The sequence below is a fragment of the Rhinolophus hipposideros genome, assembly GCF_964194185.1.
Source record: "Rhinolophus hipposideros genome assembly, chromosome: 25".
NCBI lineage: Eukaryota > Metazoa > Chordata > Mammalia > Chiroptera > Rhinolophidae > Rhinolophus > Rhinolophus hipposideros.
In genome coordinates this window covers 20,700,328-20,720,620 of record NC_138071.1, presented here as the reverse complement: position 1 = coordinate 20,720,620, position 20,293 = coordinate 20,700,328, and the positions used below count along the sequence as shown (strand labels likewise).

General features: G+C 35.1%; 1 protein-coding gene across 2 annotated transcripts in view; it reads right to left on the bottom strand.

The window, feature by feature from the left end:
• Positions 1-20,293, bottom strand: part of UBN2 (ubinuclein 2) — an 80,557-nt gene that overhangs the window by 33,372 nt on the left and 26,892 nt on the right. For both annotated transcript variants that reach the window (XM_081038402.1, XM_081038401.1), the window contains exons 7-13: positions 16,165-16,235; positions 10,322-10,451; positions 6,884-7,002; positions 6,249-6,362; positions 5,524-5,667; positions 4,752-4,802; positions 2,118-2,160 (exon numbers count right to left, since the gene is read on the bottom strand). In XM_081038402.1, coding sequence (XP_080894528.1) covers positions 2,118-2,160; positions 4,752-4,802; positions 5,524-5,667; positions 6,249-6,362; positions 6,884-7,002; positions 10,322-10,451; positions 16,165-16,235 — 672 coding nt within the window. The remainder of the gene's footprint in view (positions 1-2,117; positions 2,161-4,751; positions 4,803-5,523; positions 5,668-6,248; positions 6,363-6,883; positions 7,003-10,321; positions 10,452-16,164; positions 16,236-20,293) is intronic.

Here is a 20,293-nt window from a genome sequence, read left to right as displayed (position 1 = left end):
TGAAGTCTATAGTGTAACTGCATTAAGGTCAAAATTGTCTGCTAGGATGAATGGGTAATGCAGATGAGACACGTTTGCTTTGACATGCCATCCAATTACATAATTAGTAAAAATTCCATTATTAGAAAAAGTAGAGAAACTGAGACTGAGGGAGTGTATCAGAATAATACTGGTAGCGTTACCAGTATAAAATTTGTTTTAAGTTTATTACTAATTTTTTCTTTATAAGAAAACATTAAATCCACCCAAGAGAGTACAGTGTAGATCTACATTGGCAGAGAAAATTGTTCAGGACATGTATTTCACTCACAAAAGTAGGTTATCCCATTAATATGCAATGTTAATTCAATCTGAATAAATGAATGGTTGGATAGATGGATGGAAGGAGGAGAAGAAGGGACAGAGATCCAGAAGGAGAGAAGGCAGATGTGTACCAGGAAATTGAGCTTTTTCTCTCTGAGTAAGCAGAAATTTCTGGGTATTTTTACTTTTCTCCTTATTTTTCTGTATTGTTTGCATTTTCTTTTCACTCTGTTTCCTTATATTACCTCTCCAATTAAAAGAGGTATTTGAGGAGTGGTATGATAGGGAAAAACCAAATCAGTAATATAGTTTTTCCATTTTGGGAAAAAGTAAAAAGTAATTTAATCACGAAGCAACAAAACAGGTAATTCCCCTATACTAACACATCCATTATTAGAATCCTGATAAATTAATCATATGTTTGAATAGATGTATCAAAATTTAACCAACCCTTAATGGAGGGTATTAGGAGTTTAAAAATAAAGTGTCAAAACAAAGCATGAACTCAACAAATTGAATAAAATACTGGCTCAATATTATTTGGATTAGAAGACAAAGGTTACTGAGAGGACTGTTTACTCTGTATTCAAAGAGCCTCTGAAATTAAAAATTAAGACGGTCACAGACCAACAAATATTTTGACCTTCTGGCCATAACCTTATAAGCAAAGAAACTCATCTATTCAAAGAGACGAAGGTTATGAGAAAAGTCTAAAACTTAAGGGGGTGGGCTTTCATTACAATTTTAATTTCAAATGATTAGTTTTCACCTCTAAAAGTTACACTTGGTTCTTTCTTAACTTTACTTATCTATTTTGATAGGATATTTTTAATCCCCTCTTCTACTTCTTTAAATTATTTTTAAAAATTTAAGTGAAATTACTTTATGTTCTAAACCCAATAATTCGATCACTTGTCCTTTTAGGGATCTAATTCTGTTGTTTCTGCGTACTTACTCATAGTAACTTATTTCCTCACAGATTCTGTATTTTCAGAGTGTAAGCTCATGTTTGACACAGTATATCTGTGATAAGCTGTTGAGGCCTGGGATGACAGTGTGTTTTTCCAGAGAGAATTTGATTTGCCAGTTGCTCTGGGTTAATACTAATCTAAAAACTTCAGGTTATTTTCTCAGCTTGAGGTTTTTCCAGATCAGAGGTAGAATAAACTAAACTAAACCGAGGGAAATTCTCAGGAAGGATTATTTTCTCCTAATCCAGAACCCAGGCAAAGACACACAAGTTTCTTAACATTTCTGTTAGTGAGTAGCTTTCTTTTCTAGTCCTTTGTCTTACTAAAGATGTTATCCTTTGAAGGTCCCACGTTTATGCATAGTTTCATTCTAATTCTCAATCTATATTAGCCCAAGAAAACTCAATCTGCTACGCTCTGAGAAGAAATTTAAAAGTAAATCATAAGGTCATGTATAGAAATCAGCAAATGCCACTAAAGGCAATCAAAATTTCAGTAGTAGATTAACACGATGGCAGCTAATTTTTTGTTTGTGACTTTAGGATTTCTCTTACATATTGCCCTCTCAGCTATGCTTTTAAAGGGGTATCTGTTATATTTTATCCAGCAGTTCTAAGTAGTGTTAAGCCTTACAGTGTAACTAATATATGCAAATTTCTCACTGCTACACAGTCATCTATTCTCCCAAATACAATGGTTCTAGTATTTTTACAAAGTTTGAAAACACACATCTTAAGAGTATGGTACATGTCGATCTATGCTGAATACCACGTCCTTTTCATCTTAAGAATGCCTTTCAACATTCACCATTATGACTAATGAAAGATTTGGTTCAATACTTACCTTCACTTTGGGTTTAGGTGGAGGAATCACCTTTTTCTTTGCCCTAAAGATTAAAAAGGAGGCCATTTCAGTAGCAGTTAGGTCACTCATTAGGAAATTATAACATATAATCTTGTAATTACATGGATAAATAATTTCTTCTGCTATCTGGACAGCACATTGAAGGGAGGAACTGTATATAAGTGCTGAATTTATATTGAATGTACAGCAACGTTTCCCCCAATTTTGATTAACTAGAACAAAGGCCAAACCATTAGTAAAATAGGAAATGTAGATAATAAAGTTTTTCAAAAAAATTAAATGTAAATATTCAAAGTAAAATAAAAATACCTCAAAATAGGCTAACAAAGCTGCATAAGGAGATTCACTTCAAAGAACTGGTAAGAATTTATAATTATAAGAAAACAGAGCTTTAAGAAACTTCAAGCTCAAATTAATTCATGCCAAAAAGCAGTAAATAAAATAAAATAAAAATTTCTCAAACTTGGGCCAGCCGGGTGGCTCAGGTGGTTGAAGTGCCCTGCTCCTAACGCCAAGGTCACTGGTTCGATTCCCACATGGGCCAGTGAGCTGTACCCTCTACAGCCAAGATTGTGAACAACAGCTCTGCCTGGAGCTGGGCTGCTGTGAGCAGCCGGAGGTTGGCGTGAGCTGCAGCGGGCTGCTGTGCTGACTTGGGCTACCACGTGCTGCCAGGAGCGGCCAGTGGCCAGCATGAGTGGCCGGCAGCCGGTGAGAGGTGCCGTGAGCTGCTGTGAGCGGCCGACCGATGACCGGCGACCGACAGCCTCAGCCCCGGGGAGTGCAAATCTCAAAATACCAGCATGGGCCAAGGAGCTGTGTCCTACATAACTAGACTGAGAAACAACGGCTTGAACCGGAGTTGGGGTCGGGGGCGGAAGAAGGGGGGAAAATTTCTCAAACTTTTAAAGAAAATTGTTTTTAATATAAAAATTCAAATAAAAATCTCAAAATGACAGAAAAAAAGGCAAGGAGAAATACCATGGAATCTTGGAACCTTTGGAAACCAGTGTGAAATTGTTGGAAGTTAAAAGAATCCTATGAATGCCACAGTACGAGAAAGTACGCAAATGATTGTTGAATAATTAAAGGATTGACAAGCTAAAATACCTCACACTGTCTGAATATTTCTATTTCACTAAGTTAAATGTCTTTAACTAAATTAACAAGTATCTTGATTAAAACTGCCAATCTATAACTTCATTAAGGCAACAGTAATTTTCAAAGTTTTTTGGTTTTTTTTGATAAAGACTACTTGGACAAAAGACTTCCAGGCCCACCTACCTCATAAATTCCTACTTTCTGGGACAAAACAAAACACAAAATTAGTTATAATAATGAAACTGTAAAAAAAGAAACAAAAACCCTGCAGGAGAGGATCTATGTAAACAACTGCTTTAGAATTAAAGGAATGAATTATTTATACTTGAATTGTAATGTCTGTGTGATTTTAGACCTATAGAGAAATTAAGGGCCAGAAACAGTATTGACACAAATACATATTTAAAAAAATTATATATGTATGTATGTATTCCCTGCCCCTAAGCCATGTGCAACAAAGTAAACCTATAATACCCGGGGTGCCCCAAAAATGCATACACATGACTTGTTGTTATATTTTGTTATTCAATATTACAATTTTAATAGTTTTTTCCTTTCTTAAAATGTGTATACATTTTTTGGGCACCCTCTGTATATGAAACCAAATTACTCCAAATTTATACTCAAAAAACAAGAATAGTAAGAACTGAAAACCATGACCAACTCAATACATCTCTGATGGTATACTAACAAACTGTCCTTCTTAAGAACTGTAAAAAATTCCATCTATTATTAAGTATATACAAGGAGAGGGGGAATTTTGTAATGTTACACAGATGCTAACCAGATCGCTTAGCAGAATGACTTACTAATTGTTATACTTTATTCACCCCTTAATAATATACTTCTAGGCTACAGAGAATTAGCCCTAAGTTGTAAGTTAAAAAAAAAAAAAAATTCTTGTTGAGTTAACCAGTATTCACCTAAAAAATGCAACCAAAGAAAAATCTTGCCTTTCTACTATCAGGAGGATAAGAGATCTTCTTTAGTAATCACATCACTAAGGAAATATCAGTTTTGAAAAGAAGGAAGGACATGAAGAGTATATTAATTTTGTGGACTAAACCCTTTACAAGGCAAGGAGGTGTAAGTATGGATGCAGAACTGTCTTGGAAAGCACGATAGGTTACTGACGTAGATGGTCATTCAGAGAAGGAAAAGGACACAGAAGCACTGAAGGGCAGAGGCTCAGGAACTAAGGAAACACGAGAGCCTTCCTGTTTACACAGCTCCTTACCACCAGCTCTCAGGCCAATACATGTTTCGTTACGGATTCAGGGTTTTGGAGACTAGCCTGAGAACTGTGGAATGGATACGTGTGTTCTGAGGTCTACATAGTCAACAGTACAAACGATTTTTTTTTTGTTAAAGGCAGTGGTGGTAACATGGAGATAGTCCAAATGTATGTTTAAGTCTGATTTCACCTAGCATTTAATAAATGATACTTTTTTTACTAAAGCACATAATGTGAATAAAAATAAATGAAGAAATCTGCAGTCTGCATTTACTCACGGAGCAGAAGTAAGATGATTGTGTACTCTCCGGCTTTCCTTAAAAAGCATTCTGGAAAAATTAAAAGGACACCATTTTTTTTATGGCAGATAAATAACATAATTTCTTTACCATTTTAAGCATTTGATTTTCAACAAGTTAAATTATTTGCTTATTTACCAAGTAAAAGTCATAATGATACAGTAAATTCAATAATCTATTTTATGAGGAGTTTTTATATCACCTCTATTTAAACAGAAGATATCTATTGATTTAAGATGCAACTCTTTAAGATGACGGGTTGAAATAGCCAAGTCTATTACTTTTAATGAATTCTTTACTTAACTATTTACACTTTAAGTTGGGCTACTCATAGTTCCTGAGATACCATTCCACATTTGACTACTTTCATTAAAACCTAAGGCTGTGATTCTAAACTTGCATTCAGTTCCTTATCTTCACAATATCCATATGAAATTACTCTCCCAAAGTTCATAATCGTCTTCCCCCTTCCATTTATCTCTACTAAAAATTCAGGTGCAAAAAAGAAACAGTGATTGGTTAAAAAAAAAAAATCACCTTTATGCATATTTCTATGTTTCTATTTCCATGTAACTAATTGTTTAGTCTTTTAAGTGCTTGAAGTTTTTGAAGCAGAGATCATCTGAATTAACTGCATAGAATGTTAAACACATTAGGTTTTTAGCAAAATGTCATATATGTGTGTGTGTATATATGTATCTTTAATAATAGCAATAAGAAAAAATAAAATCTAGGATGTCACATTTCTTACCTTGCCTGCATCCAGCCCTTAGGCCACAAAGGTTTTACCTCTGTCTCCATAAAGGATTTAAGATAATCCTCAGCAGACTGGCTTTTATTTGGCTCTAACTCATAGCATCCCAACTTGATCTCAACGAGGTTACATAACAAAGTTCTAAACAGATTAAAGATATATATTTATATATAAATGTGACTGCAAAATTGTAGACAATTAAGCTTGAAACAGATTTTTAAAAAAGCCCACAAATCTGACAGCAACAGTAAAGAATATTATCTGAAGAATTCAGAAGATGATATGAAGATAATAATTTCTAACATACACCCTTCACTGCACTACAGCCAAATCCCCAAATGAAACAATTTCCTTTGGTACCTTTAATCTAGGCCCCAAAGATTGAAAGGGGTAGTCCTAACTAAACCCTTAATTAGGATACAGGATTACTGGTAAGAAAGATAACTGATTATATGAGTATATTAAGTACTTCACCTTCTGAAACCAGTATATGACTTAATAACTAAAAAATTAGCTTATAAATAGCATTGAATGAAAATAAAAGTAAGAGTACTCTAAAAATGTTTGGATCGAATCAATCTTCTCTTGAATAAATTTTTCCTAAACATTAATCTTTGGTTGCTTCTAATCTAGTCTTCCATTTACTGTACATTGTTTTTGTAAGATACCTTACTCCTGCATTATCTATTTAGTTAAAACCAAAGGCTTTGGTTAAATCTTACCTAATGGTGTCATCCCAGTGGAACTTCTTTCTTGGTCCTATGACACGTTTCCCTGGCTTCTCATCATCATCTTCCTCTGATCCATTTTTTTCTCGTTCTTCATCTGTCTGCAACCTAACAATGAGAAACATTTTATGAAGCAAAGTTTTAATGCAATATTGCGTATAATATGCTCCTTAGAAACTTGACTTGCTTAATTGGATGTTAATTCAGAAAACAAGGTAAACAGAAAATCTACCTTTCCACATATGATTACCTTGAATTTCAAGTGTGTTATAAAGTGACTTAGTAAATAAGGTCTTCAAACTATAATATAAAGGCATGAACACTTATCTTTTAGTTCAGAGTATATTTGTGTCCAACCTCAGCAAGTCAAGTTGGTCAACATGTGAAATGTCTGACCTATGTCAGCTCTTGCTTTCATCAAACCCATACACTAAATCAACACACCTTTTGCCTTTGACATCAAAGCGATTGAACGGGAAGTGATGTGTAATTTAGAAAATATTCAATTATACAATTTCAGTGGTATATGTGGATTTCTACTTGGTGATTAAGTCCACTTAAGACCAATCCCTAACATCTATAAGTATTTCTCAAGTGCAAAAGCCAGTCCCAAGAGAAGAGGTACATACTTGGCACACTTAGCTTGACTCCGAGCCTGGCAGTCCTCCTGGTATTTAAATAGCTGTTCAGGCATGACATTGCTAACAGCCAGTTTCAGTTTCTGCAGAGGTTCTCTTAAACGATCATCCTGAGAAAAAAACAAACTAAAAGTTTTTTTCAAACATATTTACAAAACTTATTTTGCAAGCAGATTCTCAAAAGATGAAATGTTTTAGATACTGATTACAGATGTGAAGTGTTAACATATTTAAATATGGACACTTTTTCTACAATGACTTTTCCTAATGCACACTGGCTATAAGATTAGGATGACCATACTTCCCAGGTAGCCAAAGAGAGTTCCGGTTTTTGCCTGTTGCCCCAGCATAAGTATTAATAGTGTTCCTTTACATTTTTAAAAATGCCCCAGGTCTGGCCAATAAATTATACAGACACTTCAACAGTAATACAAATGACTAAAGAAAGAACAAAGTCTGCACTGCGTGGACTACTAATAGTTAACCCCCATTCTGATGGGGAACCAGTACCACAGGAAGAGATGCTGCTTTGGAACACTGCAATTGCACAATTTGGTTTGGATGACTACCAATAGGATATTGGCATCCTGTTCTCTTCTTTATTGTTAGTAATTGTGACTTACGTAGTAAGCAAAGATGCAAAGTCAAGGCCAAAGTGAAAGAGGAAACTGGAAGACTTTTACTCATGTGGGCTCAGGGCAAAAAGGAAAGCAAGTAAATTTGGGTCTGAAAGGTTTAATCAACTAATTTATTATTTTCATCTTGTAAGTAACAAGATATATATGTAACTAAAATGTAATTTTATTACTGTCATAAGCACAGAAATATTCTAAGTCTTTGCTTTTCTTCACTGACATAACTATTTTTAAAATGTGATTTCTGGTAAGCTTTTTTCTTAGGAATACAATTATGTTATGGCAGGTATATTTTACAAATTAAAACATTTTATTTTATTAATAACATTTATCTTATTAAAACCAGAACACAAATATTATTAATAAGCATTTTACCTATTTCATGCATATCAATTAATAATTACTGCACTAGGACAGTGTCTGCTATAAAATCCCAGTTTAAAAAATGTGAACATCCAGTATCGTGATTCCTGGGAGATCACTTTTTAAGAACTATGTAGCTGAGATTATATGCCTGGGAACAACCCAAATATCCACCAACAGTAAAAAGAATAAATTAATTGGGATATATTCATACAATGGAACACTGTTCATACAGTAAAAATGGTGGAGTCCCACCACATGTAAAGACATATAAATTGAGGTGCATAAGGTTGAGTATGGAAAAGCAAGATGCAGAAGAAAACACAGAGTTTGAGTCTATGTATTTATATGAAGCTTAAAAACATGCAATACCAAACAATATAATGTTTACATTTACAAACATATGTGATAAAACCATAAAGAAAAGCAAGGGTAAGATAAATGCCTTTCTTCTATAGACTATAGGGATGTTAAGTAACTTCAAACATCAATCTTGAAATGTTCCTTACAACATTTTTAAGAAATGTTCTTAGAAAATATTTTATAATATGCAAAATGTTGTTTCCTAACTTCTAGGTTTTTTTTTTTTTTTTTTTAGTTCTTTTTATTTATTATCACCCATTTATATCTCCTGAACTTATGGCAGTAACCTCCAACTGTAAATGTCTGAAGGAGCCAGGCATAAGCACAAAATCTGAGATCTCAGATAAATTTCATTGGTTCATTAACCTGCTTTGAACTGAGAAAGAACTGTAGTTTTTCAGTTCAAAACAAGTAGTCCTTTAACAGAAGTATAGTACCTATATGAAAGAATTCTGTCAGATCAGACCTAGTACAGTGACCCAGGATACCACTTGTTCCCCCATTTGTACCTCGGTGGACCTTGGATAGCTATGTTTTGCTGTGTGACTCCCAACCCCTGGCCAGGAAAGTTTAGGTTGATCCAAGACAGTATAATCAGACTTTTTTGTCCCAAGAATTTGGATTGGGATGAGAGACCTGAGTCAGTCTCTGTGTGTGGCTTTTCTGTAATATAAGACCTTGGGAATCAAGTAATCTTATCTGCAGATGTACATAAAAGGACAAAAATGAGATGTGGGGAGAGGCAGAGAGAAAAAGAGTTAATTCAGATAATCAGTTCCCATCCTTCCTAGCTGTGTTCTTGCCCTTAATTCCATTAAATACCTTTATTCATAGAAAAGTCTTTTTTTCGTTACACTGCATTCAAGTTCTTTTTTGTTACTATCTGTTACTTTCTGTTATAAATATTTTAAAAATATACAGGCAAACAAATCATTAAGGGAAAAGTAACCAGGACAATGAAAGTACTGAAAACCATTTTTGATGAAGTGAAGAAGGGGACATGAGAAAAGTTTTAAAAAATATAAAGGCCGGGCCGGCCCAGTGGCTCAGGCGGTTAGAGCTCCATGCTCCTAACTCTGAAGGCTGCTGGTTCGATGCCCACATGGACCAGTAGGATCTCAACCACAGGTTGCCAGTTCAATTCCTCGAGTCCCGCAAGGGATGGTGGGCACCGCCCCCTGCAACTAAGATTGAACACGGCACCTTGAGCTGAGCTGCTGCTGAGCTCCAGGATGGCTCAGTTGGTTGGAGCACGTTCTCTCAACCACAAGGTTGCCGGTTTGACTCCCGCAAGGGATGGTGGACTGCACCCCCTGCAATTAGAAATGGCAACTGGACCTGGAGCTGAGCTGCGCCCTCCACAACTAAGACTGAAAGGGTAACAACTTGACTTGGAAAAAAGTCCTGGAAGTACACACTGTTCCCCAATAAAGTCCTATTCCCCTTCCCCAATAAAATCTTTTAAAAAAGTAAAATAAAGTAAATACAAAGGCCACAAAGTGGACAAATGACTAGATGTGTAAATGGACTCAAAGGCACAATTAGGACCAACAGGGTAGAAAGCACTTGGATTTGGCTCAATGTGTGGAAGAACTTTCTGAGACTGTTTGAAATAAGCTTCTGACCAATGGAAGCATTTAACTTGGACAATCGCTTAGTTGGGTTGTAGTCAAGGAGAACCTAGCAAAACACGGATGATTACACTAAGTAATCTTTAAATTTACATGCAACTCTGTGATTCTTTCCATTAATCTGCATATGTCTATACAGATCCATTCAGGAATAAGAAAATTGAGCTCTAAATATGTCAGATTATTTGTTGAATGTAAATTTAGTCAGCTGTGGAACTGAGGTTAATTTACCAGCCCAAGAATCTACGCCGTAGAAAGCATTATTTTTCACCTCAACCTATCAATTACTGAAAAATATTTTTTTTCAGGGGTTCCAACATGCCTTTAATATACATACAACATGACTATAAAGCAATTAATACGCAAATGCCCCAAACAGAAACCAGCGTCTTTACAGATTACAAAACCCCTTGTGTAGATATTGCTTCTCCCCTTACCTGGACGTTGAGATGTAACTTCTTTAGACGTTTTACCAGTGTTTCTTTATTGCATGGTACAAAAGCTTCAAGATGGGAGTAGACACCACTACGAATAACAGGGCCTAGTTCCTGTAGCTGTAACTCAATGCTGACCAAAAGCAACAACAAATAAACAGAGTTTCTTTTAGGTACCAACATACAAGCATGGAGGCAAAAGCAGTGATTCTTTTCTCATTTTATATTTCCATGATTTCCCAGACAGTATTTTTCAAAGGTAAAAAAAAAAAAATCAATAAACAGTAATGCTACAGAAAATTTTGATGAGTCTCATTTAAGAGTAGAATGTATACAACCACAAACAAGCTGGCAAATAATTTTTTCATGACAGGGGAAATTTACATTTTTGGGTAAAGCACAGGAACTCCATTATTAACCAAAAGCTCATTTCCTCAAAGAGTTATCATACTTCTCCTTACTCTCCCTCACCATTGGTGCAATTGCTATACTAGTGAGTCACATAGTTTCAATGAGTTCTTAGAATAATTATTCCGTGCTCACTTCGGCAGCACATATACTAAAATTGGAACGATACAGAGAAGATTAGCATGGCCCCTGAGCAAGGATGACACGCAAATTCATGAAGCGTTCCATATTTTTAAACGAAAAAAAAAAAAAGAGCATTTTTTCCTTAAAAGATGTTTAAAACAATTTCAGATTCCAAAGAGGTAAAACTCTTCTGGCTGCACACAGACTGTTTTATCCATCTGTGTTTCCCTTCTTGTGCCTGCATTACAAACTAGATATTTAATACTTTGTTCAATTTATTCCAATTCTCCATTTCCCATTTCCATTTATAAATTAGGTTTTAAGATAAGTAAACACGTTGTTAAATGGGTACTTCACCTAATAATTATTTAAAAAGATAAAAGGAAAAGCCATCATATTCTCAGCAGGACAAGCCTATGAGTAAATAATTGAGGTTTCTTCCAAGATAGAAAACAATGCATCTGGCAGCTGCTACTGTAGATGAGAACAGACGTTAAGATGAAGGCCAAGATCAAAGTGGGACTCTTGGCAACAAACTATACCCAAATTTTCACATTCTTTAAAGAGATGGTACAGATGACAAATACTTTTCCCAAGTGTAAGATGCATCCAAAGACTCAAATAACAGCTTCTGGGAAAGGAACCCTGCCCTATCAAATGTATCCATTGTTTCTAAGATAATATTGCAAATTCAGGAACAATAAAATGTGGAAACCTATGTTCCGTAGACCTGGCAATAGAAAATTCTTGGTATTAGAGAAGCCAAACACAATTTTTAAAATGGGAAGAAGTTCAACAAGACCTATAAGAACCAGAGGATCAAATGCAGAGGTTCATATGGAAAACAATCACTATGGTCATGAGTTCTGTGTATAAACACTTGGTTAAAGATCAGTGTGTGGTTAGATCTCCATTGTAAGTCTAGACTCTGGGTGGGAAGCTTTCTAGGTTTGCCCCACTATTAAAGGTTAGTTGAGGCTGAAAATAAAATGGTAACTCCAAGTAATAAGAGATTCCAAGTAAGGATAGATTGACTCAATGACCTACTTATAAAAATCAGTGGTTTCCAAAGAGATGGTAACTCAGTAACAGGAAGAGCTGATTCTCTGCTCCTAAGCCAATAATACTAGGTAAAAATTAGAGAAACATACTAACCCTAGAGGTTACTGACTGTATTTGTTTGTCACAAATATATACAATTCCTATTTGAGAGGAATATACGGTTATGTGCCACATAATGACATTTTGGTCAGTGACGGACCACACGGATGACAGTGGTCCCATACGATTATAATGGAGCTGAAAGTTTCTTATCGCTTAGTGACGTCACAGCCATTGTAATGTCTATCATGTTACTCCTGTGCTTGTGTGAGAAAGCCCACTGAGCTGCTAGTCATGGTATAAAAGTATAACACATACAATTATGTATACCACATAATACTTGATGATAATAAAAGGTTACTGGTTTATGTATTTTCTATACCATATATTTTTTATTGTTTTTTAAAATTATTCTTCATATATATGTGTATATATATATGTATATGTATATACATATATATATATATATATATATATATATATATATATAAAACAAAAAATATTTGCTACAAAAAATAGTACACTGTGTTACACCGGTAGCAGCCTTATACGTCTTGTGTTTACCTTGTGTCCTGATTGCATCATTTTCTCTTATGCTTGATTTAATCTCGTGTTGTTTTATAAATTTAGTGTAGCCGAAGTGTACAGTGTTTATAAAGTCTACAGTCACGTCCTAGGCCTTCACATTCACTCCCACTCACTCACTGACTCACCCAGAGGAACTTCCAGTCCTGCAAGCTCCATGTATGGTAAGTGCTCAATACAGGTGGACCATTTTTTATCTTTTATAATGTATTTTTTACTGTACACTTTCTATGTTTAGATACACAAATATTTACTATTGTATTACAATTGCCTACAGTATCCAGTACAGTAACGTGCTGTACAGGTTTGAGGCCTAGGAGCAACAGGTTACATACCAAACAGCCTACGTGTGTAGTAGGCTACCATCCAGGTGTATGGAAGTACACTCTGGGATGTTCGCACAACGAAATTGCTTAACAAAACATTTCTCAGAACGTATCCCCTTCATTAAGCAGTGCATGACTATTTTGAGTACACATCCCCTTTAATTTTTTTTCCTAAGAATTCCAGTCTTCTAAGTTTTAAGAAGTATCTGGGGACAACTACAAACACATGACGATGAAAGGGTGAATTTCAGATATTCTCACATTTATTTCACAAAGAAATAAAGGTTCTCCTGAAGTGGTGAATTTTCTTGAGTCCTGCCCCCTTCTTTCCATTGGGCTTCTTTTCCTTCTTTAAGTGAAATCTATCCAAAAGCAGATTTTCATGCATGAAAGTTTCTATGAATGGGACTGAAACCTCTGATAATCAATTATGAGCATGAGATCACTAAAGACTCTAAATGGATGAAATGAAAATATATTGGGACCATCTGCTGTTAATGCATGAGAGAACAAACATGGGTTTTGTTGAGTAAATATCCTTGTCTATACAAGGCTCTCATTTGTCCCTGGAGAAGCTTCAGAGAAATGCAACATGGGAATCCGTAGCTGAAGCAATGGCCACCTTTGTAAATAAGGCTCCCCTGTTCAAGAATATTCAGTGATAGCCACTATGGTATTTTCACGCAGGATTCTAGAAATACAGTAATTTTCTCTTATGGAAGATATATGACATATCTTCCTATTCCATTAACTCCCTCTTTTTAAAAAACAAAATATTTGTCTGATTCAATCAGTTTAAAACACCAGTAAAAGAAAAACTCTAAGTCCAAATGAATTCTGGAACCTACTGAATTTTTTGGCTTTTTACTCAACTATTCCAGATATCCTATCAATATTGTCCAAATAACACAATCATCAAAAACTACTAAGTGATGAAATACTTCGGGAGCAATACCCAAACTCAAAATCCCAAATAGCTCTTATCTTATAGCAAGTATTCCAAAGCCTATTGACGTGTTAACTGATAACAGACAAGAGCTGAGTTTGTCCCTCTTATCCCTGAACAACTACTTTATTCAGGTGGGCTGGTTCTAGGGTTCCCTAAAGGCCTGCTGTAGAACAGATTAGAAATGTAGTTGAAAAATTGTTTGAGATTTTCCCCACCCCTCAAGAGAGTAAGGAATAGCTGTGGCTTAGGATCAATCCTTTCACTTTGTTAACTTTCCTTTATTTCAGAGACAGAGTGAGAGACATGAATTGATAAGCCCGTTTATATTGAGATTCAAAAGTCACTACTCACTCCTGAGCTCCTTACAGGAGCCTCTCACGATGAAATGGCAGACAGGTCTTATTACAAGTGTCCGGTAGGATTGGTAGTACCTGCCTACAGCATTTGTTGAGCAGAACTGTCAGGATGAATTGGAATCATAGGCAGAGTGTCAAGATTTTACTAGTAGCAAAGGCTATTTGAGGTAAAGGAGGAAATAGGGGAGGAGATCAGGCCAGCATGTTGTATATTTTGATCCATGTGAAATCCAATTAGGCAAAAAGTAAAAGGGTTCCCTATTCCAACAAACTCATCTCTTTTTCTCCCCAGCATAAAGAAGCAATGATGAGACAGAGTCAAGACACACCTGGAGAACTTCATGGGAATAACTACCCCAAATAATAATGTGCCATATGCCCCCTGAAGATAAACTCAGCCCAGAACAATAAGGGAGGTTTGTTTAAGAAAGCGGAAAAGCAGGCCGGGGGCATAAGAAAGTGACTAAAAGGGAAAAAAATTCAACTGCACACTAGGGCTTATAGAATTGGAAATACACTCTGTGAAATAAAAAGTAGATGGGCTCCAAAAAACTAGAGGATGTCTTTTAAGATAGACATGGCAGGATAACAGAGAAGCCTGTTAATGGAATGCTGATATTCCGCTTATTTGAGATGTTATGTTCCACGGATGGTCTTTTGATTCTCCCAGGGGAAAAATAGTTGTTCCCTCTTACAGAAGAGTGAAATAAAAAAGAACTGTCTCAGTCTCAGGAAAAGGACCTGATCTAGTAAACTTAGGGCTTTCAAATGGAAAGAAAAAGAAGAGCTAGTCAGATCTCTGATTATGGAATCTGGGACAGCGCTGATGAGTAATGGTTATTCTGTTTATTGAATCTGGGGTTTTAAGGGAGATAGGTAAAAGTAGCTGGTGCAGACAGGAAGCATTTATTTGCCTTGCTTTCAGGCAGACAGAATCAATCTGAATCTCCCTGGCTAAAATAAAGAAGAATGGGAACAAGGAATTCACCATATTAGCAGCATACTAGGTAATGTTTCATGAATCCATGGGCATCAAAAACATAATTTAAGTACTCCAGGATAATGAGAGATTGCAATTAATTAAAATAGTTATCAGAACCAAACAAACCAAGCTGTCCTTTATAGTTCTTGAGAAACTATCTCCATTATATATTTAAAAGACAGAAATCATAGTATTAGAAACATTGCTTTCCTGTTTCTTCCTATATGATGCTACTGAACCACCATTATTTTCATCAGGAGTAAAATTTGCTGCTTTCCCCAGGATCACTTCTTTTTTGCCCAGTTCTGCCTGCAGCCAATTATATACTTAATTTCTGTAACCAATGGTCAAAGCTTATAAGCCAATATGTTTATAAGTACATCTTATTATTAGATCACAATCTTAGAATCTACAGCTTCATTAGTATCACACTTTAAGAGTGAAAATTACCACTAATTTAAATACAATCTATATCACATATGAGCCTTCACCCTCTCCTTCCCAATCTAACTGCTGTTTTTTATGCACAATGGACTCCATCCATCCTACCCTACAAGCATGATTTCTTCATTAAATATACTTTCTATTTGGCTATAAATGTTTGTATGTATTATAATTAACTCTACTAGATAGCAATGGAATTATTTTTCCCAAATCTGAAAAGTAAATGGAAAATTATACCAAATTTAATGTAAACACTCAGAACTGTCTCAGAAGGATATTTTCATATACGCTGACAAGAAATACATTTAAATCTAGAATACCACTCAACCTATACAGTGGGCGTTGCCTCTGGCAGTTATAATATCGGAAGCTCTGATTATCCTAAGGGCTCCTGGAGAACGATACATGCAGAAGCACAATCCTGCTGAGGAGCTGACAAGGAAGCCCGAATGCATGAGATGAGCCGACCACTCAGTATTTGTATTTTGAAGGCGTACTATATTTTTAAGTGAATTCTTAAGGTTTAAATAATTTTTAAGGTTTTTTTTTAATCAAAGAAGAAAATTACTTACTCCAGAAGAATATTATTCATATCCTGTGTAAAGAATTTTTTCCTTCCTTCTTCATCAAAAAGTTTGGCAGCCTAGAGAAACATAAGATTGGCAATATAACTCTCAATAAATACATTATTTGTTTCCACAGCTATTTACCAAACAATAAGCACCCTACCTCACTTTTAATCCTCTTAATACATGGCATTTAAAGTAGCCAATTAAAGAATACTATAACAAATTTAGCATGCATTCAATTTTTCCCAATTATGCTTGTATTTAATTTTTCTCAATCTTTCTAAATTCATAAAATTATACATACAAGACTTTTTAGTGCTTTGGGTGTCTTGTGCTGTGATCTCCACGATAACAGAAAGCAGATGTCTCACTTTCTCCAGACGTTATTGTCTATAATGTGTCTGATATGTTGTATTTTATACACATTACCATGTTCAATACTCAAAATGGTCGATGATAATGGTATTATAACCCCCATTTTACAAACAAGGACCCTATATCGTACAGAGGTTTCACGATGCGCCCTAAAACCGCACTGCTAGTAAGTGGGGGGTGGGCCCAGGACTCAGACCGGAAGCTTTCTGACTTCAATTGTACAACACTGACGCCCGTACAAAGACAGTCAGCTGACTGCAGCCAATCTGGATTCTACCTAATTACGTACTGACAATGACAAGATTAGCCAACAGGCAAACAAAAATTAATCCAATGAGTAGAAGGATAATATCTTCCAACTGACCAGAAATAAGGAGTGTTTAAACCAAGTTACTCTTTGGTCTTTTGATTCTCCCAGGAAAAACATAGTTGTTCCCTCTTACAGAAGAGTAAAATAAAAAAGAATTATCAGCTCATCAGAAACTAAGAGTGTACAAACCAAGACACTCTACCATAAGCAAATTTTACTGGGGAAATAACAAAAGATAGTTTATCTTAAGAGCCACCAGATGTAAAAATTAAAGAAACCTGATCCAATACTCTGAGGAAGCCATATACTGACTCTGTCAATCTACCAAGTTATTTGACAATTTTACATGCTGTAAATAGATAAGGAAGTTTCTGAGATGTACCTCAGTGCTTCTTAGAAGAGATAAAGCCTAGGTATCTGTAGAGGGCAGAAATATAGGAAGAAAGCTAGAATGAAAACTAAACTTCAAGAAAGAGAATAAAAAAAGTCAAGAGGGGGCCGGCCTAGTGGCTCTGGCGGTTAGAGCTCCATGCTCCCAACTCCGAAGGCTGACGGTTCGATCCCCACATGGGCCAGTGGGCTCTCAACCACAAGGTTGCCGGGTTCGACTCCCACAAGGGATGGTGGGCTGCGCCCCCTGCAACTAGCAACAGCAACTGGACCTGGAGCTGAGCTGCGCCCTCCACAACTAAGACTGAAAGGACAACAACTTGAAACTGAACAGCACCCTCCACAACTAAGATTGAAAGGACAACAACTTGACTTGGAAAAAAGTCCTGGAAGTACACACTGTTTCCCAATAAAGTCCTGTTCCCCTTTCCCAATTAAAAAAAAAAAAAAGTCAAGAGGTTGAAGGGTGGAAGAATGTTACAAAGTGAGAAAAGAGCAACAAGAAGAAACTACTTATTAAACATGAGCATTTTAGACAAGGATGAACTCTCATCTCCTGGAGAAAAAAAACACATTTCAAAGAAAAAATACGGAAAATGCATAGACATCAGATAAGTGAAATGAATCTTCTTATTGATAATTTCCTACTAAGCAGTAATATTAATCCTGACATGGCTACTACAGAGATGATAGTTTTTGATATATGAGATATGACAGTTTACAAGATTGAAACACACTCATTACTAATTTTTTAAATTTTATTAAACGAGAATGAAAGGCATGTAACAGCATACAAAGTGCAAGCTATGGGGCTTTATAGTCCTGCCTTTAATCTTCATTTTAAATCATGGCTCAGCCACTTAAAAATTATGTGGCCTTGAGCAAATCACTTAACCTTTTGAACCTTAGTTCCCTCACCTATTAAATGTAAGAATACTACCTACCTCACATTGTTGGAAGACTAGACTACAGGGCGTGTGAAGCATACTAAACCCAGCCAGGGAACTCTCTCCTGAAGGCTAAATAGTGCCTTGTAAAGTGTGGGACCCAGCAACACTGCACTCAACACATGGTATAGGTTTTTGCTAAATAAACAGTAGCTATTATTATTAATTACATCTTGAAACACCTGCATCACATCACTAGCACTTTTTAAAACCCTGAAAGATTTTAGAGGCGAGGCAACATGGGGACAGCAAAAAGCACATACTTCAGTCAGGTGAGCCTCGTGTTTAAGTTTGGGTTGACTAGTTGTGTGGACTGACCAAGCTATTTAACTTAAGTTTCTTAACTGTGAAAAGGAAACAATACCTAGACTTCGTTCTTGGAGTCTTTGATAAGATTAAATAAAAAATCTACTCGATGAACAAAACTATAGATTGTATACTTTTCAAAATATAAATGCAGAAAGTAGCAAAAGCATGGAAACAAAAGAGAGGGAAGGAGCAATAAAACAGAATATTAAAAATGACAGAATAAAAATCAATTATATCCTTAAAACAACTGTAAGACAAAATCATTTGCTAAAAGAAAAAAGACTCAGAAGCTCAATAAACAAATTTCCATTTACATGCTACCTATAAGAAAAAGAGCTAAAATAAAGCAACTCAAAAACATTGCAAGTGAATGATGAGAAAAGCTATATATAAAAGCTTTTTTGAAGATGAAAAAATAAACAAAAAGGAGTCACCAGTGAAATGAAACAAACCTGAATTCAAGATGAAATGCATCAATAGCACAAAAAGGGTCACTTTCAAATTATAACCATCACAAGAACGATCTAGCTATCAAGAATCTTAACAGCCAAACAACACAGGTTGGAAATAAACAAAGCAAAAACTATGGTAAACACAAATTATTACCTAAGACACATTGACAACGAGATACTTTAACATAACTTCTTTAAGTCCTGGACTAATGAAGCACAATAAAATAAGTAAAAAAATAGAACTAATTAACAAGTTGGGACCTCAGAAGAAACACTAGAAAACACAGAAAATAGGAATGAGAAATAAAATCCTAGGACCAGTTGTTGGCAAAATTGATAAATCTTGCACTTCCCTAATCAGACATTTAAAATTCAGAAAGAGTTAAGAGAAATCAATACAACAGAGATGATTAATAAATTTTAAAATGTGATTTAAATGGATTACTGTAATCCTAGGAGAAAGAAGCAAGTTGTAGAATAGTCCATATATTATAACCCTATGAAGAATTTATCTTTAATAATATAACATTTGCAAATGCGTGGATTAAAATCCAGAAAAATAAACAGTAGTTTAATAGATAATAGTTTCCTATCATCAAATAGGAAATCTTTCCCTAAGTATGAAACACATTTTTTAAAAAATACATTTTTATATTGTGCATTTTATTTATATAATAAAAAAGAGGACTAAAATAATGCATGACTTTAAATAAACATGTTAAAGTAACCAAAAGGTATTTTAAGTTAGGTTTGGCATATTTTAAGTGAAAACAATATTTGCTGAGATTAAATGCCAATAAATATTGTATTAATGAAAACTATGCAGAAGAATATAAAGCAAAGTGAAATAATAAAACAATCAATTGTACCCATGTTATAATTATATATATAATAAATTATATCTCTATTTAAATGCAAAGGTCTATGCTACCAGTTGATTTCTTAGCAGAACTTTTACAGTCCAGAAGGGAGGAGGAGCAAGATAGGCACCTACAACCTAGAATATTATACCTGGTAAGGTTATCATTCAGAATTGAAGGAGAGATAAATATATTCCCAGACAAGCAAAAACTAAAGGAGTTAATCACCACTAAACCAACTTTACAAGAAATATTAAAGGGTCTTCTTTATGCAGAAAAGGCCATAACCAGAAATAGTAGAGGGGAAAAAAAAAATCTTACAGGTAAAGGCAAATATAGAATTACTACAGTGGATCGATCAGCCACTTAAAAACCTAATACAAAGGTTAAAAGACAAAAGTAGCAAAATTAACCATAAGTGTAATAAATAATCAAGAGATACACAAAACAAAATATATATATATAAAATATAATATCAAAAACAACGTG